Here is a 23992-nt window from a genome sequence, read left to right on the forward strand (position 1 = left end):
CCAGCAGTACACTTTTGCTGATTTATGAGATGATAATTTCACACATAAATAAATGATTTTGGTGAACTGGAATTAATCTGCAATTATACCCAACTATTACTTTTGGAGAATTTCCGTTCTTATGAAAGTGAGAGGCTTTTATAACGTAAACTAGAGCCAGGAAGAGGGGGGGGGAACAATCTGTGCACACTTCCTCCAGCCATGCTGTCAGTTCATCTCAGGAATGGTCTACAGCACTGTCACTACGCCAGTACTAAGATGTTTCAAAGCAGAGACTACTTGTGGCAAGTGATGCTAAATTATGTGTCTTATGATAGGGTCAAATATACACAAAGTTCCAATTTAGCTCTTAACACTCAGTGCACTTGTGACCTAAACTAGATAGGCTACTGTATTACATTACTCCCTCTTTCCAAACTCTGTCTCTAGTCATTTTTTGTGGACTTTTATTTTTAAAATTGTAGTATGTGGCTGGATATTTGAAGCCTTTCACCTTTTGATCATTTATTCAAATTTAAACCAGGTCAGCAGTAACAGCAAGTTGTTGCCATCTGGTAGATGTTAAGTGGCCTATGCAAAATGAGTTGACGGTCTTGCTCCAGTTGCTCAGGCGACATCATAAAAACTATCACTGTAGTAGATGCTAATTGAGACCCTTTTGTACAATCTCAGCAGAAATGGCAGCAATTGAAAGAACATGGAAACTAGAGATGCTGTTCTCTAATCTAGGGTGAGGCAATATGCTTCTGGTGCCTGGTCTGTATCTGTTCTGTGGATGAATAGTGGACTTCAGTCTTCAAGATTCTCATCCCATCACCTTACATCTACTTTAAAATAATACCAGTAATTATAAGGTGAAATCTTGAGCCCACTAAAGTCAATGCCGTGGGTGAAAAGATCCAGCCAAATAGGAAACAAATATCTAAATTATACTACACCTAGAGAAGTTTAGAGTTGGTTCTTAGTTCTGACAACCAAATTAGGAAATGCTAAATTCTAGATTGATATACAGTACATTAATATTAATAACTGTTTTGGGTGCCATAATCCTTAGATAGAAAACCCCAAAGAAGAGTTACATTTTCAGAGCTAAACACTCAGAAGGAAGCTAGTAACTCCCGTGTCTCCATCAATAACAGTAGGTTCATTACTAAGATTAATATCTAAGAGTCCAAGGTGGAGATGCATAAAGATAAGTGAGGATGTGTATGATATATAACCTTCTTATTAATTTTCCTATGAAAAAGTGGGGGATAGTAACAGAAAGCATACTGGCATTGAGAACTGCTATGAGTCTGTTATCTCTGGGGGAAAAAAGACTTATGATTTGTCTCAAATTGTGAAAGAATTGTTTTGCTGGCCTCACAATGTTATGTACAGGGTACCAGAGTAAAGCATGCTTTGTCTGGACTAGCCATCTCCAGTTCTTTCAAGTAAATTTCATTAATATCTCTATATTTGTTTTGAGAAGAGTTAATCACCTTTATAATTTTATCATTTAAACCAAGCTATTATTAGTTAGCACACTTTTGAGCACTATATAAAATTACTATGTGCCTCTCTAAAGTGTAAGATGCTCTGAAAAGCTGCCAATTTAAGTAGACAAAAATGGATATAGACAGGGAAGAAGGAATGAAACACACAATCTGTAATTGGCATGTGTCTTCTTAGTACCAAGATTTTTGCAGGGCTTCTTTGTTTTGTTTTTTAATTTAAGAAAATCATCCCCTTTCACCTTTCCTTTTTTGTCTCTCTCTTGGACACTTGAAATGGTCACTTCTCATTGCTACCCCATGCTGAATGTTTCCTCTTTGTTTCTCACTCCTCCATCCTGTCCCTCCTTTGCTTATGACTTAGTGAAATAATTACAGACAAATCAGAAGAAACCCTTGAAGTTCTGAATGCCTAACAGCATCTCTTCACTCAGAGAGGAACTGGTCAGTACTGTATTTGGGAGGTACTGGGAGGCAGGACTCTAGAAGTGAAAGAACAGCTCCTGCTGCATGCACCCCCACTCAGAGAAGCTGAAGGAGAAATATAGAAGACAAACAAAATATCAATTATTGAAAAGAAGGAAAGAGTATTTAAAAAGCAAAACCTGTTTCAAAGTCACAGTTTATTCAGAAAGACAGACTGAAGATGCACTTTCCATAATCCTTGATAAAAGTTTCATACAATTTATCTCTTTCAAATGTTCTACCTTTTAAAATAAGTACTTTTAAAAAACAATATTATTTTCTTTTTAATATACAGGACTTATGGTAGTACTATAGTTGATGTATTGGCATGTTATACAAAAAATAAACACTCAACTAAGTTCACAATATTTTTAACTTGTATTTAGGCACTGAAGAAGATGTGGTAAAGTCAAAGAAAACTTTCCGAAGTCAGACTGTGGTGAATCAGAATGCAGAAACCGAGCTCATGCTAGAAGGGGACGATGATGCTGTCAGTCTGCTCCAAGAGAAAGAGATTGACAACCTTGCAGGTAATTTTTTTTTTATCACTAACATGGTATCAATAAATAGATGATGTAAAAATCTTAACTTCTAACTTCTGTAACCAGTGCCCTGTGTTGACAGTTATTTAATGGACTTCTAATAGTGCCCACAGTTACAATGAGAAGAGATTACTTATATTCTGGGTCCAGTAGATGTTCTAATACTGTGATTTGGGGTAACTAGTGGTAATTAAGTTATAAGTCCTTCTACAATGGTCTTCTGTTAGCCCAGTGTGGGTTAAGCAAAGCCCTGGGCATTGTTCCTACTGCACCTTGTTGAATTGCTAGAAGACCACAACGGTTGAAACAAGGAAGAAAGAACTTGTTTTTTTAAGTCAGTGTATTTACATTTCCCCAGTTTTCACAGTCACTTCTCTCATTACGTCAAGGGAGGTTGTTGAGGTCTCTCTGCTCCTGCACTCTCCCCTGCAGCCACCTCTCAGTGAAACCAGAGGGACTGTAGAGCAGCATATACTGTCTGCCACAGTAATAGGATGGGAAAGGGGAGGCCTCCTGGCTGCAAGCACTAAGCAGAGATTGAAAAGGGGTGAAGCTGTGACTAAAGAATGAACATTGTTGGTCAGAATGCAAGTTGGGAGTGAGTAGAACTTTTCTTATCAACACATTCCATTGGAGTGGTGGTGTATGTCAGGTCTTAGCTTTATTCCTAGAATTGTGTTCCGGTGAGTTCTTGTATGTTCTGCATTGAAGCACCATGTTACTTGTTGTGGAAGATATATGAAATAATGACACTTTGGGAGTTAATACATTCTCCAGTGTGTTGTCTCACGTGAAATGAAAATACGAGAAATGTGTCTGGAATGAAGTATGGGTATTAAAAGATTAATTTTACTATGGAAGATATATTTGTTAATTTGCGCTATGACTGGGGAAATGTGGATTTTGTGATGTATTGAAGGAAAAACTTGAAACATCACTGGGTTTAAGATTAAGTTCTCCTTACTCCAGTACTTCCTTCTGATGTCACAGGCAGTGGAAATTTGAAGTCAGAAATTAGATCATGCATGAATGACAAAAAATAATGAAGTTAGTCTAGCGGTTTGATATTAAATTATAAAAAAGCACTCGTGTTGGTACCAACTAATAAACAATACAATCATCAACAGTCAGTATGGCAACTCAATATTTATCTGTTTAGAGATGTCCATTTTTGTGCCCATCACTGAACACCTTGCTGTCTCACCTTGGTAAAATAGTAAGTTTAGACAACTAATGTGATAGCTTAATCTAGATTCCTTTGGTAGGTTTCATTTAATAGCAGAGAAAGGTCGGAGACCTCTCTATCAAGCTCCACCTTTGACATACACCCCAGATAAATACTTATATACAATTTCTATGGTTTAAAGGCTACAGTACTTAGCTGTACTGAAATGTTGATTGAACCTGCATGGTAATCTGATAAGGCTGTTATGCATCTTGAAAGTCCCTATTATCCCTCTGCAAACTGTAGGCTCTTGTTCATACTTGACACTGCCCTGCTAGTCAAAACACTGAGATGCAAGGCATGCCTCATGGTCCTATCCTTCTTTAAGAAACTGACACTTCAGAGGGGGTCCTGTGTTTCTGGTCTCTGAGATGCAGATGAGTATGATCCTCCTCCCTAAGAGTTTAGCTCTTTCCCTATATCAGCTGTTCTCAAACTGTGGGTTGGGACCCCAAAGTGAGTCGCAACACCATTTTAATGGGGTCGAAAGTGCTGTCTTAGACCTTCTGGGACCAAAGCCCAAGGGCTTCAGCCCTGGGTGGCACAATTCAGGTTACAGGCCCCCTGTCTGGGGCTGAATCCCTGGGGCTTTGGCTTTGCCCATTCCCAGGGAGGCGGGGCTCAGAAAGGCTGAGGCTTCAGTCCTCCCTTCTGGAGTTGAGTAGTAATTTTTGTTGTCAGAATAGGGTCATAGTGCAATGAAGTTTGAGAACTCCTGCCCTATATAATTCAAATCTGGATTCTGGATATTGGTAAAAATTAACATCTTAAACACTGCCAGGAAATCTGCCTTAGGAATGTCAGAAATTTGCCTGAATGCTTGCAAGACACTTCCATAAGTAAATCTGAATGTCACAAACACACGTCAGTGCCATTTCTAAAAAGTGGATCCCATCATCTTTGGCCTCTTGTATAATATCAGGTAGTGTCTCAGCTGCACCATCAAGGGACTTCAGAAGTATTACTACCTCCTGGTTAGTCTCCTTCCTGCAATTGCCACTTCTAGTAGGACAAATGCTGCTGTACCATGTAATATAGGGGAGGCTTTCTGACCATATGAAAATAGTGGCAAGAAATGCGGCAGCAGTAGATGCATGTGCACACACCAACCAAAAAAACTCCCATCATTTCATTTTTACCCTCAAACTAACCCAAATCCTTGAAACTAAGTCAAGGGTAGGAGGAGTGGGGCGAGGGAAGTGGAGAGAAAATAAATGTAGGAGTTAATTGTCAGAAAACATCCTCCTGGTGCTGTGTCAGCTCCTCCAATCCCTAGAATTATTTACTGCATGATTTTACACTAGATAAGAAAACTATTTTCTGAAGATCTTCATGCTCACAGAGTGATTCCAAAACACAAGTCCTAGCAACCTAAATAAAAAAGACAACAGTTAGCTATTTTTCTGCATGAGAAAAATTATAACCCACAGCCCTGCCAAGAGCAGACCCCACAGAAGCAAGGCCAGTCATTCTTTCTATAATTCGAAAAAACTGAAGTGTGGTTCTCTTCTGTAAAAATTCTACACCTTGTCTATACCTTTTCTACACCTGTCACCGAAATGTACCCAGAGACATATCTGCTTGCTTTAGTGACTTAGGGTATATCTACAGTGCAAGAAACCATCTATGGTTGGCCAGGTGAGGTAACTTGGGCTCGCAGGGCTCAGGCTGTGGGGCTGTAAAATTACAGTGTAGACATTTGGGCTTGGGCTAGAGTCTGGGATCTGAGACCCCACAAGGAGGAGGGTTCTAGGTTTGCCAGATGTCCAGTTTTCAACCAGAACACCTGATCGAAAAGGAACCCTAGTGGCTCCGGTCATCACTGCTGACTGGGCCGTAAAAGTCTGGTTGGCCGCAGCAGGGCTGCCAAGAAGTGGCCAGCATGTCCCTCCAGCTCAGGTGGAGCCACAGAGGCTCCATGTGCTGCCCCCATCCCAAGCGCCAGCTCCGCAGCTTCCATTGGCCAGGAACCATGGCCAATGGGAGCTGTGGGGGCAGTGCCTGCAGGTGGTGGCAGCGCGTAGAACCCCCTGGCCGCCCCTCCACCTAGGAGCTGGAGAGACTTGTGGCAGCTTCCTGGGAGCTGCCTGAGGTAAGCGCCACCTGGAGCCCGAACCCCCTCCCATGCCCCAACCCCCCAGGCCTGAGCCCCCTCCTGCACCCCCAACCCCCTACCCCAGCTCGGAACCCCCTCCTGCACCCAAACTCCCTTTTGTAGCCCACACCTCCTGCACCACAACCCCCTGCTACAGCCCAGAGCCCCCTCCCACACTCAAAACTCCTTGCCTCCACCCCACAGCCCAACCCCCTACCCCAGCCCGGAACCCTCTCCCACACCCAAACTCCCTTCCAGAGCCTGCATCCCCTTCCCCTCCTTCACTCCAACCACCTGCCACAGCCCAGAGCCCTCTCCCACACTCCAAACTCCTTCCTCCCTCCCCCCGCAGCCCAGAGCCCCCTCATCCCCACACCCCCAGCCGGAGCTCTCATCCCCTCCCTCACCCTGTCCCAGCCCAGTGAAAATGAGCAGCGGAGGGAGGGGGATGGAGTGAGCCGTGGGGTGGGGCAGAGGCAGGACAAGGATGTTCGGTTTTCTGCAGTTAGAAAGTTGGCAAATCTAGAGGGTCCCAGAGCCAGGGGTCCAGCCCAAGTCTGAACATTTACATTCAGGACCAGCCACAAGTGTTTTATTGCAGGGTAGACATACCCTAAAGTAAGTTTACTACCTTTTATTCCTGTTAGCAGAGCAAACACAGTTAAGAGTGGAGTAAATTATGTTTCTCTTCATAAGTTCATATGTTATGGAAAGAGCTGATTGGGAATTGTCCATACAAATGATTTTCTGTTGGGAAATGTAGTTTCTGCCAAATCTAAATGTTCTGGTTTGACACACATCAGAATATTTCATTTTCTGAAGTAACCTGAAATGTTTTGTTTCAAATCCGTTCAACCAAATATTAAACTACATTTCCCTGTCAGTGCATTGTTTTATGGGAGTTGTCATTTGGGCCCCCATTCTCTCCTATTGGCTGTGCTCCCCAGAGAACTAAATCTCCCATAATGCAATTCAGATTTCCCTCTGATCAGGCTTCATGGTGCATTGTGGGACCCATGACTCTGGATGCATTATGAGATATGCAGTCCAGCTAGGGCTCCTGGCCCATAAGGGAAAATGGGGACATCAGACTTCCAAGCCACAACTGCCATGAGGTAATGCACCACTGTGGGAAAGTGCAGTTTAATACTGAACTGACTCAAAATGAAGCATTTAAAATCAGTTCAACAACCCAAAACATTCTGACATAGGGAATGTCAAAATGTTTTGTTTTGATCAAAAATGTCAAAATGAAATGTTTTGACTTTCTGAATTGGAATTTGTTTGGAATTCCATTCCATGAAAAATGTTGAAATTTTTTTTCTCCCAAATTGGGATGAAAACAAATACTGAAATATAGGAATTTCCCAGTGGATAAGAATTCTGAATTTCACTTAGCTCTTAACTATGCACAGAGTTGTACAAAGTTCCAAGTACAATTATTTATATTACAGTAATATTTGAGACCTATCATGATGAGGACTAGGGTTGCCAACATTGTATTTTAAAAATAAGGGGCTGATTTATTAGCACCTGTGGCTCACTACTCCTCTTGATATGATTATTATCATCATAATCATTAGTATTAATAATAATAAGTAGTACTCTCCTACATTCACCAGGGGTATTTCTTGCTGCTTTTACAGCACTCAACCACTCCCAATCTTGTATAGAGATGAAAAAATAAGGGATGTCCCTTGCAATAAGGGACTGTTGACAACCCTAGGACCCCATTGTGCTTGGCATTATACAAATACTGACAGACCCTGCCCTGAAGAGTTTAACTCTGCGAAGTGAAGTAGGCATTGAAGGCCATGGATTTGCACAAAGTCTCATTAAGGACCAGATTGGGACTGTTGATTCTTTAGAACTGGTGGTGGAGTGAGAAATAAAGAACCCAGCTTGACTTTCAGATCTCAGGTTCAGTTTTCAGGATTTACCACTGAAAATAACATGTTTATTTGTAAACTGAACACATTTGATCTGGAAGTTGTTGAAACACAGTAAATATAGGATTCCACAATGCCATTTACTTCTACTTTTCAGAGAGGACCCACACTTAGGCCTGTCTTTATTCAAAGATGTACTGGTTTAACTTGCTCAGTTTAAAAAAACCAGTTACTTAAATAGGTCCATAACCCTATGTAGACACTCTGAATTCAATTTAAACCTGGTTTATATTGATTTAGCTTGACTCACTAAAGAATTAAGTTAAACTAAATCAATGTAAACCAAGTAAAAATAGAATTAAGAGTGCCCACACAGGGTTTTGGACACATTTAACTCAATCAGTTTTTAAAAACACATTTTATTAAAACAAGGCAACTCTAAATATAGAGGGATATTAGTTGTTAGAAAACTTTTCACTCAGAAAATATAAATATTGTAATACCTTGATTTGCAAAGTTAAAACAAAACTGAAAAATGCTAAGGAAAGTTGAAAAAGACTATGGGCCCAATCTTGCAAACGCCCACATGAGTGGACCTTAAGTATCTTTCATTCCAAAGACTTTCCTTCATAGGTTTTCATCAACCATACGGCACAAATCATTGTAGAACATACTTCTATAAATTACATATGACATGTCATATTTTTTAAATAATTGCATTCTGGATCTTTTTTGTCATTAGATAATCCTAGTATTCCATGTCATAATGAGGATAATTTAGTTTTAATCTATTCAGAATATTTGTTTTCGGTTTTAGTTGTTAGTAGTGATGTAGTGAATTTCATTGCTCACACAGAATTACTTCATTTTTGTGTGTGTGATGGATTCGAAGAAAATTTGTGTTTACTCTCAATATTTTCAATTGCAGGAGTATTTTAACAGGATTTTGTGGCGTGGTCAATTATAAAAACTTTTGGTTTTATTTTCTTAGTATTTACATATTAAAAATTTTACCATTTTCTGTTTCAATTTTAGCTCTTTTCCTTCCCAGGCCATTCACTTCAAGAGGCAAGTCACATGTTTGTGAGAACTAATGACTAAGATAGCCCAGTCTATTGTAGCCAGTTTCTAACAATAAATTGTTAATCAATGGTATTGCAATCAAACCAGTTGTAGTTCAGAGATAATCCCTAACTCTTCTGTATCCTTACCGTTTTTTTTCTTTTCCATTTTCTAATGTTGTGATTTCATTTAGGAGTCTAAATATGCAAATTTACTAATAATTTGTTCTACTCTAAGTAAATTATTTTTTTCATAATGAAAAATAGATTGGTATGTTATTTCATGATAAGTTTATACTTGCAATGTGGAATATGTATTAACTGATCATTAGTATTGTCTTGATTTTTTTTTTAAAAAAAAAGGTTGTAAAGCTGAACTGGAGAACAGATTAAAATAAATTTCAAACCACTTGGATTACATGGGCTGAAAGTTTTAGGAATACATTCAGACCTCTGCTGCATGTATACAATTCCCATTGACTTCAATAAGAGCTGTGTGCACAGATCTGAGGGCAGAATTTGGCCTTGGTGAACCTTTGGAAAGATTCTGTGTCCCACAAATAATAGAGTTAGAAGGAACCATAAGGGTCATCTAGTCTAACCCATTGCCAAGGTGCAGGATTTGTTGTGTCTAAACCATCCAAGACAGATAGCTATCCAGCCTCTGTTTGTAAACCTTCAGTGAAGGAGATTCCACAACCTCCCTAGGCAGTATGTTCCATTGTTCTACTGTTTTTACAGTTAGTAAATTTTTCCTGAGATTTAATCTAAATCTGCTATGCTGTAGGTTGAACCCAAAACCTCTTGTTCTACCCTCTATGGCAAAAGAGAACAACTTTTCTCCATTTTTTATGGCAGTCTTTCAAGTCTTTGAAGATCACTATCATATCCCCTCTTACTCTCTTCTTTTCTGAACTAAACATACCCACTTCCTTCAGCCTTTGCTCATATGGCTTGCATTCCATCCTTTTGATCATCTTTGTCTCTCTCCTCTGGATCCTTTCTAGTTTCTCTACATCCTTTCTATACATTGGTGACCAAAATTGAACACAGTACTCCAGCTGAGGCCTAACTAGCGCCGAGTAGAGCAGTACTATCCCCTCCCGTGACTTGCATGCTATGCCTCTGTTAAACGAAAAGCAATTTTAGGTTGCCCTTTTTTTTTTTTTTTTTTTTTTGGCAACAGCATCACATTGCTGACTTGTGTTGAAGTTGTTAGCTACCACAACTCCAAGATCCTTCTCAGCAGTGCTGCTCTCAAGCCAGTTTTTCCCCTTTATGTATTTGTGCATTTCATTTTTCTTTCTTAAGTGTAGCACCTTACTTTTGTCTTTGCTGAATTTCATTTTGTTGTCTATAGCCCAGTTCTCCAATTTATCAAGATCCCTCTGAATTCTAGCTCTATCCTCCAAAGTGTTGGCAAACATTCCCCTCCCCCAGCTTTGTGTCGTCTGTAAACTTGATCAGTGTGCTCTCTATTCCTACATCCAGGTCATTAATAAAGAGGTTACACAACACCAGACCCAGGACAGATCCCCATGAAACCCCCCTTGAGACCTCCCTCCAGTCCAACATCATTCAATTAATAGTTACTCTTTGTTTGTGGTTGTTTAACCAATTATATATTGACTTGATAGTTCTGCTAAGCCCCCATTTCTCATGCTTACTTATCAGAATGTCAAGGGGGACTGTGTCAAAAGCCCTGTGAAGTCCAGGTATATTATGTCCATCACATTCCCCCATCCATCAATCCAATTACCCCGTCAAAGAATGAAATCAAGCTGGGTTGGCATGCTTAGTTCTTGGTAAATCCATGTTGGCTGCTCGTGATCACCCATTCATTCTCCAGGTATTCAAAAATTGAATTGGCACATGAAATTGCAAGCCCATTAGCAAGAATTTTTAATGAATCTGTAAACTCAGGGGTTGTACTGTATGATTGGAGAATTGCTAACATAGTTCCTATTTTTAAGAAAGGGAAAAAAGGTGATCCGGGTAATTATAGGCCTGTTAGTTTGACATCTGTAGTATGCAAGGTCTTGGAAAAAATTTTGAAGGAGAAGGTAGTTGAGGACATTGTAGTCAATGGTAAATGGGACAAAATACAACATGGTTTTTACAAAAGGTAGATCATGCCAAACCAACCTGATCTCCTTCTTTGAGAAAGTAACAGATTTTTTAGACAAAGGAAACGCAGTGGATCTAATTTACCTAGATTTTAGTAAGGCATTTGATAGAGTGCCACATGGGGAATTATTAGTTAAATTGGATAAGATGGGGATCAATAGGAAAATTGAAAGGTGGATAAGGAATTGGTTAAAGGGGAGACTACAGCGGATCCTACTGAAAGGTGAACTGTCAGGCTGGAGGGAGGTTACCAGTGGAGCTCCTCAAGGATCGGTTTTGGGACCAATTTTATTTAATCTTTTTATTACTGACCTTGGCACAAAAAGTGGGAGTGTGCTAATAAAGTTTGCGGATTATACAAAGCTGGGAGGTATTGCCAATTTAGAGAAAGACAGGGATACCCTACAGGAGGATCTGGATGACCTTGTAAACTGGAGTAAGGTCATGCATTTAGGAATTAATAACAAGAATTTTAGTTATAAGCTTGTTATTAATCCCTAAATGCATGACCTTACACTTCTCACTATTAAATTTCATTCTATTACTATTACTCCAGTTTACAATGTCATCCAGATCCTCCTGTAGGGTATCCCTGTCCTTCAATTAGAAGTAACGGAGGAGGAAAAGGACCTTGGAGTATTGGTTGATCATAGGATGACTATGAGCCGCCAATGTGATATGGCTGTGAAAAAAGCTAATGCGGTCTTGGGATGCACGGGTCACTTGCTGGAGGATTCTCTGCTCCTTGAAGTCTTTAAACTACGATTTGAGGACTTCAATAGCACAGATATAGGTGTGAGGTTTTTGTTTTTGTAGGAGTGGTGGGTGAAATTCTGTGGCCTGCGTTGTGTAGGAGGTCAGACTGGGTGATCATAATGGTCCCTTCTGACTTAAATATCTATGAATCTATGAATGTTTTATACATTGCTCTAGTAGCTTCCCAGGTGTCGAAATCAAGCTGACTGGTCTGTATTTCCCCAGCTCCTCCTTTTTAAAGATGAGCACTACGTTAGCTCTTCTCCAGTTTTCCAGGACCTCCCCTTTCATCCATGAGTTTGTAAATATTATTGCCAATGGCTCCGAGATTTCTTCAGTTAATTCCTTCAGTACCCTCGGGTGAATAGCATTGGGCCCAGCTGATTTGAATTCATTCAGATTGGTCAGAAGATCTGTGATGTGTTCTTAATTTACCCCAATCTGCATTTCTTCCCCCTTAATGTCTATGATAACTTTGCCAGTCATCCAGTCACATGTTATTTTTTGTGAGAAGACTGAAGCAAAGTAGGAATTGAGCAGCTCTGCCTTCCTGTCATCTTCCATTACCAGATCACCTTCTCCACTGAGCAGCAGACCCACACCATCCTTAATTTGTCTTTTTTGTCTGACATACTTGAAGAACCCCTTCTTGGTGTCTCTAATATTTCTTTCCAGATGAAACTCATTCTTTGCCTTGGCTTTCCTGATTATGTCCCTACATGCTTGCAGTATTCCCATGTATACTTCCTTGGTGATATGCTTCTCCTTCCATTTCCTGTATATATCCCTTTGGGGTTTTAGATAGCTAAAAAGCTGCGCGTGCAGCCACATTGGCCTCCTGTGGCTCTTTTTATCTTTCCTCTGCATCAGACTAGCTTGATGTTGAGCTTTAGCATTACATCTTTTAAGAACTGCCAGCCCTGTCGACTCCTTTTCTTCCTAATTGGTATTTCCATGGGACCTTGCCTAGTATTTCTCTGAGTCCGTTAAAATCTACCTTTCTGACGTTCAGCATCCTTGTTTTTCTGTTCCCATGTCCTCCTTTCCAAAGGATCTTGAATTCTATCCGATCATAATCACTTCCTCCCAAGTTCCCAACCGCCTTCACATTCGCAACTAATTCATCCCTGTTGGTCAAAACCAGATCCAAAATGGATGATCTCTTAGTTGTTTCTTCAACTTTCTGAATCAGAAAGTTGCCCCCTACACATGCTAAGAATTTGCAGGGCATATTATGTTTTGCTGTGCTAATCTTCCAACAGATATCATGGCAGTTAAAATCCCCCATTAATACTAGCTCGTGTATGTTAGCTAATCTTATTACCTGCTTGTAACACTTCATCTTTCTGATTTGATGGTCTGTACCCCCCAGACCCCCACCATAACATTGCTACTGTTCTTTTCCCTTCTTATCCTCACCCAGAGATTCTCAGTAGGTCTGTCCCTCACTTCCTCTTGTACCTCAGAGCAAGAGTATACATTCTTGACGTACTGCACAACACTTCTCCCTTTTTTCCCATACCTATCCTTTCAGAACCAGCTATACCCCTCAATGCTGGTACTCCAGTCATGGGAGTTTTCCCATGATGTGCATACATGTCATCTGCACCGTAATGCGGCATTTATAATCTTTCAGAACTTACAGTTAGGACCAGACAGACAAAGTAGTCCAGGCAATATTTTTGACCAGTCTCTAAATAGTGACTAATATCTGGACATGAATGAGAGAAAGGAAATAGACGGGAGTAGATGAGGCTCCAGAAATATTTGCAGAGGGAAAAGTCAGCAGGGATGGGCCAGCCGCAGGTTTTTATTCGCTGTGTAGACATACCCATAGTGGATGCACTGACTTCCTGCCCTGGGCTATGAAAAATAAGTTGGATCATGGGAATTGGACAGCTTGTAGTAGTATTAATGAGATACAGGACCTTTCATTTCCAGATCATCTGTTCAAATTCAGACAAGATTGATAGCAAGCAAAAGTTACCAACATCTATTTGGTTGCCTATGCAAAATTACTTGTTTGTCTCGTTTCAGTCACAATCACAGAAATCATTACAATTTTGAGCAATTTCCAATGAAAATTGTTTTTGAATGTTTTTGTTGAGAGAAAATTGGAACAGTTCCAAAAGTTATAGTATATTAAAACTATGTAACATTATCTTAAATAAACAAAAAGAAAAGGAGTACTTGTGGCACCTTAGAGACTAACCAATTTATTTGAGCATGAGCTTTTGTGAGCTACAGCTCACTTCATCGGATGCATACTGTGGAAACTGCAGAAGACATTGTCTTCTGATAATGTCTTCTGCAGTTTCCACAGTATGCATCCGATGAAGTGAGCTGTAGCTCACAAAAGCTCATGCTCAAATAAATTGGTTAGTCTCTAAGGTGCCACAAGTACTCCTTTTCTTTTTGCGAATACAGACTAACACGGCTGTTACTCTGAAACCTTAAATAAACAAGTAAATCATTTAGCCCTTAATGGATATTTTCAATTACAATTTCTAACAAGAGCTTCATTTACATTTCTGACACGATTTTAGGAGCCTTACATAGGGCCAGATTCTGTTGTAAAAGCTGTCTTGCTTCCACACTAGGGATACAATTGCAACATTACAAAGCCTCGTTAAAAAAATAAATACGTAGGTGGTAGAGAACCTGAGTGTGATTTTTACTGACTCTGTCTTTTATGTAGTTGTAAACTGAATTTGGAGAGGGAAATGCATTTTAAAATGTATTCAATGTCAGGAGCATCTCTTGTGCCCAAAATCTGCAACTGAATTTTCTTTACAAGGACTCAACTATACAGATCTTCTAGTAAGTTGTGCCACTGTATATAGTTTTCTCTTGACCAATTTTAACAAATACTATAGGACATCTTTTGATTTCCCCTTTCCTCAGTTTCATCAACTTCTCACTCTGACCAGTGCAGATTGCATCTCTTCATCCATTCCTTACAGTCTAGTCTGCCAGAGTTTTCATTGGCCCTTTACTTTATTGTAGGGGCATATAGCCATCTTAGTCTTGTGGTTCCAAATATGGAAAATTTACTGAGCCAGATTTTCAGTCTGTGACAGCTATATATTCAAATTTTGATCCTTAAATCAACATGTAAAGAAGGAAATCATTTGTGTACATGAGTTTAATTTAAATTCAGGCATAAACTACACAAACACACACACACACACACACAACTTCTGCTATATAGTCATTTCCTACATTGAAAATGTCAAAAGCAACAATTTCAGAAACATCCTATTTTTAGGCATTTCAGCATTTTAAACAATTTGGTTTCACATTATCCAAAATATCCTTTCAAAGTCATATATGAATGAACTCCCAAGCACAACTTTGAAGAGCTCCTCTTACCATGCCTTTCTCCTCCACCGTGTCCCTAAAAGTGTGTATTCTTATCCACCCATTTTGGATACTGAGCTTCCTCGTGGACTGATGTCTGGGCAGCTGGGTTCCCTAACTCCTAAAATGGCAGCTGGATTTCTTGCTGTACCTGACTTCCAACTGACTAGCCAGCTACTCTGGGCTTATTTTCAGAGTTAGGATACTGAGACAGCTTTTCATGTCCTTAAGGCTCTCCCATCCTTCGTAGATTGCCAGGATTCTAAGGGACACCATTCTCCTTCTTCTGATGGGTGCAGGGTTGTTTTAATACTGTCTCTGCAAATGAGCAAGCAAAGCCTCTCAGCTCCAAGAATCACAGTCTCAGGGCACTCATTATGTCATTGCATTGTCTAGGCCAGGGATCGGCAACCTTTGGCACGCGGCCCACGCCGCTTCCCGCAGCCCCGATTGGCCTGGAACGGCAAACTTCTGCCAGTGGGAGCCACGATTGGTTGAACCTGTGGATGCTGCAGGTAAACAAACTGTCCTGGCCTGCCAGCGGAATTCCCTGATGGGCCGTGTGCCAAAGGTTGCCAATCCCTGGTCTAGGCCCTATCCAAACTATAGCCTTGCCTCATGCACTCTGATCTGCACAGGCAACGCCCCAACAACTTCATTGGGCTCCATGCAGGTGTAAGAATCTACCTACACAGATTAGATTGCAGGGCTGTGACCTAAATCTGAAATTATGCTAGCAACAATTGTGTTTAAACAGTATTTAAGTTACTATATTCACAGTTTTACTGACCAGTATGGACAGGAATTTCTTTCTGAACATTGTTTTATACAAAGTAGTCAAGAAGGTAGCAGCACAGTCTGCCTGCAATGGGTCTCCAACAAAATCTTTGTTCTCACTGGTCAAGGAAATCATGGAAGCATCAACTGTGTTCAAAAACAACTGTCAGTAAAGTTTCAGCTGCTGCATGTACAGTCCCCTAAAGTTAGTCTGCCAAGGGGAAATGGTATGCCCTTTTACAACTTTTTTGGTTTAAAATAAATTTGAAATAGTGACTCTACTATACCCTGGACACCTTTTACAAACGTGTACATAATATATAACATACGCATTCTACAGCTCATTTCCTCCCCCAAAATTCAACATGCACACAGCAAGTAAGCAGTCAAATTACCCCACACTCCCTGAGCTTACTATCCCTCTGCCATCTTACCCTTTCTTTCTCCTCAACTGGAGGAAATAAGAACCTTGCACATGGCCTGAAGGTAGTGGAAAGGGCTCTTTCACAACTCCAAAGTTGAAATCCTCACAATTTGATTCAATTCAGTAAAAGTATTGGCATGACAAGCTATACTACTGTTGCCAAAGTAAAAGACAGACCCCACAGATAGCTCTTCAGAAGCAGGTACAACCCATCAAAGTTATTGCCACATGGTATGTTAGGTGTTTGATCCTGTGTCCATTTGTTGTTAGACTCAGTTTCTGATCCAGGGCAGGTTGCCATGTAGCATAATGCCACCTTGGCTGCCATGCTCCCTTTTCCCAGACACAGGTGAAGTTTTTCCTTGTCACTTTTTGATGAGCATCTTTTATTATTCCTCACAGAGAATTGTAATAGTATCACAAAAGAAGAGAAGTTGTTTCTCAGATATGTAGGTCCCAGATCATTTACGGCTTTCAAGTTCAAAAACAACATCCTCCACTCTCCCTGGAAGCCAGTAGTCAGCATGGAACATTGGTGTCATACTGCTCAACGAGCAAGCTGCTCTTTTTTGTCCCAGCCTCAGTCTCCGTAGGGTTTGAAGGTGAAGTTTCATGCAGAGCACACTGTATTAGTCTAATCTCAAGGTGATAAATGCATGAATCATGACAGTGAGCTCCAAATCTTGAATAGTTACAAGCTTCTGGCCAGATGCAAATGATTAAGTACAGTCTTGGCAATCACTGATACAGGATCATCTGGCAGCAGTTGAAACAGAATCTTAACCATGTCCCTGAACTGTGCTAAGTCCATGTGAACTGTTCAAGGCTTTTGCTCAGTTCAAGGACATTGTTAAGATCTCATCTACACACAAATTGGAACCATGCTTTAACTGCATCAGTGGGACAAAACGTACTTCAGCTTGGCCCCATAAATTGTTGAAGTGTTGGTCCTTTAGACAGGCCATTGGTTGTTTCTGCTGTGGTGGGGAAAAAGTGCTTGACTGAAGTGAGCCCAGCACACAATAGGCATGATCATCAAACACACACAGTCTACTGAGAACCACTGCGCTAGCCAGAGTGACCATGGTTGAAGGTGCTGCACGAGGCATCTTGTAGTGAAGTTCTCGGATCTGACACAATCCTGCAAATCCACGAATCTCTGAGACAGCTGCATGGGCAGAACCAGGTGGGGTCAGGGCACACAACCCTTCGCGAATCATTAGAGAGTTCTAGAGCCTGATGTGTCTGGGGTGTTTTTGCCCATTCTGGTGACATGGCTGACAAGCATGCAATGCTGCTTTTGAATATAATGAGTGATTGAAGGAAGGTCAGATCTCTGTGAGATTCTGAAATTTTGCACAAAGTCAAGCCACTTTATGCTCAGGATTTCGTGCTGCCCGCACATATGGAATTTCTAGCCGCTCCATGTCTGTCTATAAGAAGATCCAGGTTGTTAGCCATCTAGCAGTGCAGATAATAGAAAGATTTGATAGATCCTGAACTTTGTCTCAGCCATGGGCAGTGGGTATCATAGACTGGGGGAGGCTGAGCCCCGCCCGCCTGGCGCTCTGGGGCTGTGGGCTCTGGGGGTGTTCGGGTGGCCCAGGGCTCGGGCCGGGGAGCTAGCAGCCGCAGTGGAGGTGATCTGGGCTCCGGTGGTGGAGAAGGGGCAGAAGGAGAGGGGGAGGGGCCTTGGGAAGAAGGGAAGGGGCCGGGAGCTAGCCTGTCCCAATGGTTGGTTCACCCGCCGCCCATGGTCTCAATGAAAATATTTTTGCATCCATAAGCAAGACCTGGACTTCATGCAGGAGGTGGTGAGACCTGTTCCTCGAAAAACATCAGGTTTGCTGTGAGCATTTGAACTCTGTTTGCAGCTTAGGTAGATGAACTCAACAGTGCTCTCCATGATACTCTTCCCTTTTTGCATTGGAGGGTCTGCTGGCCTACCCCAGAGATTCTGAAATTTGATCTTCTGCCATGAAACTTTAATCCCATAGTTTAGGTGGCATATTGGAGACCTTGGAGGGCAAGGCTGAAATTCTCTTATGTCTCCACAAGCAGGGCAGTGTTATCAGTGTAGTCTTGGTTGGTGAACGCTTTTTGACCAGTCTTGATTCCAACATGTGGAGTGGCAAGTCCTAATATCCAGTTGATAGCTCAACAGAATAGTGCTGGGGTGAGAATAGTGAAGTTGTGTAGAAACACATCAAAAGCCACAAACCAGTGCACACTCTTGCACAGGTACCAGTGTAAAGATCATACACCAGATTTAGCAGAACATCTGGAATGCCAGCTACTTCAGTGCAAGCCAAAGTGCTGCCCTGATGACCAGATCAAAAGCCTGTTTGATGTTGATATATGCTACATGAAGCAAGCAGTTAAATTCTTCACCCAGAAGCTAGAGGGTAAGGACAGCATCCATTGTCGATTGCACAATGGTGAAATCTGATTGCTGTGGACACCAATGGCTGTTAGAGTGGCTGAATCCTACCAAGTAGAGGGGGAGCAAAGACCTTTCCAGGGACTGATAATGAGATCAGCCTGTAGTTGCCATACTTGGTGCCAGATACTTTGCCCTTATACAGGGACATTAGGATGCTGTCTTTCCATTCAGCCAGTACTTTCTGTTGCCCACACTTTTAACAATAGTTGATGCAGGCTGATGTTCATTGGTTCCAAGGCACCTTTGAGCAGCTTGGGTGGAATACCATCAAACCCAGCAGAATATCCATTACATAGCTTTTGGATGGCCTTCATAGTTCCTTGGGTAGTGGAGGATCAGTGCTCATCCCTGGGTCTGCAGCCATGAGTTTTGTCAGGTGATGTAACTCTGGACAGTTATCAGCAGGTGCATGGTTCGGCATGTTTTCATAATGTATTTTCCCTGTTCTAGGACCTCATTCATCAATAGCTTGATCCTGCACCATCAAATCATGGAGTTTTTCCATCGACTTAAATGGGAGCTGGATCAAACCTTATATCATGGATGCCTTACACCATATTTTGAACAATACAAACGGGACAGTACTTCTATGAATATCGTAAAGCACAACATTTTCAGAGAAAAAATAGCATTCTTTTACATTTCTCTCTAAACAGTACCCAGAAGATACATAATTCAGACAAAAATCTTCCTTTGGATGTATGCACGTGGCTCTCACTGAAATGGGAGCTACGTACATATACACCGTATGGAAGAATTTGTCCCATCATGTTTCAAAGAGATGCTAAGTATTTTTTATAATTGAAATAAGATTATTTACTTGCTGTTTATGTCATTCACTATGGAAATATTTAAACCTTTTTTTTCAGTTTTTTTTTACCCTTCATGCATATACATTTGTTTGTTGTTATGACACTACTCATGAGAGCTGAGCTGCTGAAATTGTTTCATTGTTGCCTTTGGAAAGATCATAAAAAGCAGTTCTTTATTTTTTTAAAGTACATGAATAGTGCAAAAATGGAAAAAAGCTTGGGTCAAATTTTAGAATTTGGAGTCTATCTGTTCAGCTTGATAATGTCCATTAAAAAGAAACACCATAAAATTTTCCTCACCCTTAATATAAAAAATGTCAGTTAGCAGGCAAGGACAAACACTAGTGGGTTGTAGTGCGGAGGCAGGATTAAACTGATGTTTACTGGTGATTAAGAGATAAGAAGAAAGCACAGTAGTCAAATTTAGAATCTCTTTATATTTACAATCAACAAGTTTGTCAATACTAGTGTGTGTTCAAATCTGTTAGTAACACTGTTTAATGGATGCTGAATTTACATTGTCCTATAAGCTGGCCTTAGCTTTTTAAGATGTATCATTGAATGGAAGTTAACTACCACTTCTTCCTGACCTTATAATAAATGAGGTCTGACCTCCTGATGTGAGAAATTTCAGGATATTGACTGAAGAATTTTTCTGATAATGCTTTCTGGGGTCAGATTTATAAAAGTCATAGGAACAAAGATGGCTAAATCGTTGAATTCTGCACATCAGTACTATAAATTTCCTTATATTTGTACAGCTTAATTAGCTATCTGTATCTATATCTTTCTCATTATTTTTGGTTCCCTTGACTCCAAATCCCTTTCCCTTCTTTTTTATCTGGTGCCTAAAGCTACTTCTGCTTCTATCTTTACTCTGTGATTATATAGTTGGGTTTGGATTTTTTACTTTTTAAATTTAAAAAAAGTTTCAGTGCACATTTTAAACCAGTTATTTTAAAATGTGAACCCATTTCAGATATCTAGTTTTAGAACTATTTTAAAGTGTAACATTGTCAATTTGCTCTACTTGCTCTTTACAATTAAAGCATTGATTATTATTATTTGTATTTATAAATTTTAGTTCATTTCTGAGAGGTTTAGATCAAGTGCACATTTAGATTTAAAGAAATTAAATGATGAGCAGCATAGTAGATTTACAGTTCAGATACATGACTGTTTCTGATGCCATCTTTCAACTCAACACAATGTTTGAAAAAACAGGTTGGGTTTTTATTTTAAAATAGCAAAATCTACTTCATATATATAAAATCTCTCTCTGTTGTTGATACCAGAACTTTTTTTTTATTGTATACTATATATGTAGCACTGCAGGTCATCAAATTAAAATGGCACACAAAAAGGTGTGCTTTTTGAAGTTATACAAAACCAGGTTTTCCATTTAAACTACCCACATACAAATTAAATTTCCTTTATCTACTATTTTCAACTCTCAAATGTTCCTGTTGAGGTTTATATTATAAAACTGTGCCAGCTATGAAAATATTTTTTCATAATCCAACAGGTGCACTAAAAACATATTTCCATTTAAGAATTATTGGGCACTCTCGTTTTAGCAAATACACCTGCAATGTAAACACCAACTTCTTTTTAGCTCTTACCATTAAAAACAACCACCTCAAAGCACTTCTGAGAAAGCTGAAGTCTTTAAGATAATATTTCAGAATGTTACTCTTTGGGCTTTCATAAAAGGCCAGATTCCAGAGAAGTAATTTTATCGATGTTGGTTTTGTAAATTGTAAGCTGTCCCTCAGCTCGTAAAACTTTTATTTGCATTGACCTTCTTTGCTATCCTTATAATACAAGAAACCAACTCCCTGTATATCAAAATGTTAATGAAGGGAAAAAACAGATACTGATTTCTGCGTTTTCAGTGGAACCGCCCAATCCCACAAGTATTTACTTTTGAAAAAACAAATATTACTTTTTAAAAGTGTCTATTCGCTACATCGTTTGTTTTAGAAATGTAAATCACATGTGCCTACCACAGGGGACACCAGGCGGAAAGTCCTACACGTGAGCCGATTAAAAAACCTGTGGATCTAAAGTGAATTCTTAACTGTAAGTGTTCGTTGCGTTTCCTCCGTTACACTGTTGGCCCCCTGGTCTACTTCAAAATGGTTGGAAATGTTCAACCAAATTGTACTTGAAAAGATATTCTCTTTCTAAGCCTCCAAATTCCTGACAAGCATTTCCACTCTTCTTTTTGTCTCCTTTTCTAGAGGTAACAGGGCGTGGTGGCCCGTCAACCCACAACCAAACCCCAAATTGTATAGTGAAATAGTGCAGGGAAACAGGTCCCGTCTTTCTAGAGCTCAGGTGGGAGCATCGGATTTTTAGTTGCAGTTGAATATACGTGCATTAGGAGCAGATATAAGCAATATTCATTTTTTAACTGCCTCCTAATGCCCCACATATCATACTGGTATGTGCTGGGAGGGTTCATTACTATGCACGCTTTTATTACTGTGACTGTGCTTGAAGTGAATATTTGCTTCCGAGCCAAAAGCGCTGTTCTCCAGCCCCAAAGGTGAGTGGGTTCGATTGGTAGCCGTGGCCCGTTATCTGTCCAAAACCGAACGAGCCCATCGGACTCTTTCCGGCGTCAGGTGTGCCGCGCTGTTGCTTCACCAGGCGGTCGGCTGTGTTTTGGAAAAGAACCCAAAGCTTCCAGATAACTGGGTACCATATGGAAAATCTGCAGTATTTTGATTATGCCTTATGTAAACATTTTAATATCGGATCCTTAAAATCCAGAGACTGTCCCAAAGGGGATTAAAACATAATCCTCTCTCTCTATAGCTGTAGTGGATTAATTTCGTATTCTCTCAGTGGCTGGTTTGCTCCCTGAAGGCTACAACAAAAAGACTCAGTGCTCCTTAAACGTGCTATGGAATTGGAAGTTGTAATTGGAGATTTCCAAAGGACTAGTGTAAAAATGACACACTAATAAGACTGAATATTTCATTTTGTGTCGTCTTCGGGGGGAGGGAGGAGAGACGGCGGCAGGAATTATAAAATCTATTTTCCCTGTAACAAAATAAGAAATCCCTTACACCTTATTCAGAGGACGCCCTCATTGGAAGGAAAAATATTTCATAAACATTAGCCGTTTTCCTTAGAAAGTACAATAAAGGTTATTCGTAACGGTATTTCCATAGCTCGCTTGTATTACGTTTCTACACATTTAGAATGTCGTTTGAATACAGGGGCGCTATTTTTTGGTCAAAATCACTTTACTGTTTAAGGCGCTTTGAGGCTTTCTCGGGGGGGGGGGGTCTGAAATTCACTGATCCCTGAGTTAAATCACAGTCTTGGAAGTGAACCCCTCCTGCCTTGTAGCACCGGGGTGGGTGTGTGGGTGTGTGCGCACACACACACTCTATCACAGTCACACACGTACCCATAGGAATCTACTCACGATGTTCCCCTATTGTCCTTGTAGATTTCTGGTGATAGGCTTTGGCTGTTTGACCATTAAATACTAGTAACTTTGTTTTTATTTTATTCGCATAACACAAGGGAAAGAGAGGTAATTGGATTAAACAGATGATCTTCCTTCTGGGATTCAGTAAGGCCCACTAACGCCTCCTTAAAATGATAGAATATCAAGTTGTTTCCAATATGCATCATCTTAACGCAGTTTTCTTTTCGCACAAAGGCCCGTAAACCCATTGCTGTGTGTACAGCATAATGAGTAGGGAGGGCAACACGGCTGCTCTGGGGGTACTGTTGGGTAAGGGTTAAAAGAGGGGCTGGAATGGTCTGCTTAAGAGGGCAAGTGGTTCTGCAGGGTAGGGAGCTGCTGTCCGTATAGATAGATCCTCCTTCTATAAACACAAAGGAGAGGGGCCTAGGGAATAGAAACCCAAATCCACTTGTAATCGTACAACAGAATCGGGCATAATTACTTGAGCAACCTAGATTAAGATTGATGAGCCTTTAAAGCGCCGTTGCAGATCGATCACCCTGCCCTTTGCAGAGAGGCCAGGTTTCCTAGCGGCGCGGCTCGGCTGGGCTCGGCTCCCACAGCAGAATAACGGAGAGAAGATGGAGGCTAAAGGGGACAGGAGCAAAGCAAACCCTCGGCATGTGATTCAGATCAGCTGACTGGATTCAAGAGGCTACACTGGTTTATTAGGAGATAGAAAACAATAAAAGGAAGGAATACTAGAGTTTGTATCAATATTATCTAGCCTGCCACACTGGGCTGCTGAAAGCTGTCAGTGAAACAGTGAGTTTTAGATTCCCTCTTGTACACACAATAATCCGTGCCTTTCCCTTCATTTATCTTGCAAAGGAAATGACAATACATTGTGCAACACAGTCTCAAATTGGGTGTTTCACCTGACAGCTAGATGCGCTGATACACGACTAAGTTGGGCTAAGTGTGTAATTTGAAGTGTTGCTACACCATCCGCTTGTAAAGTGTGTGTGTGTGTATGTAAAATATTGTGGGAGGAGGAGAAGATTGTACCGGTGCCTATTAGCCTTGGTGCGGT

General features: G+C 40.6%; 1 protein-coding gene across 7 annotated transcripts in view; it reads left to right on the top strand.

Annotated features, from left to right (window-relative positions):
* NBEA (neurobeachin) overlaps window positions 1-23992 on the top strand; it is an 837833-nt gene that overhangs the window by 578115 nt on the left and 235726 nt on the right. For all 7 annotated transcript variants that reach the window (XM_027833036.3, XM_043531828.1, XM_043531837.1 and 4 more), the window contains one exon: window positions 2345-2488. In XM_027833036.3, coding sequence (XP_027688837.2) covers window positions 2345-2488 — 144 coding nt within the window. The remainder of the gene's footprint in view (window positions 1-2344; window positions 2489-23992) is intronic.

Source organism: Chelonia mydas, chromosome 1 (genome assembly GCF_015237465.2).
Source record: "Chelonia mydas isolate rCheMyd1 chromosome 1, rCheMyd1.pri.v2, whole genome shotgun sequence".
Classification (NCBI taxonomy): domain Eukaryota; kingdom Metazoa; phylum Chordata; order Testudines; family Cheloniidae; genus Chelonia; species Chelonia mydas.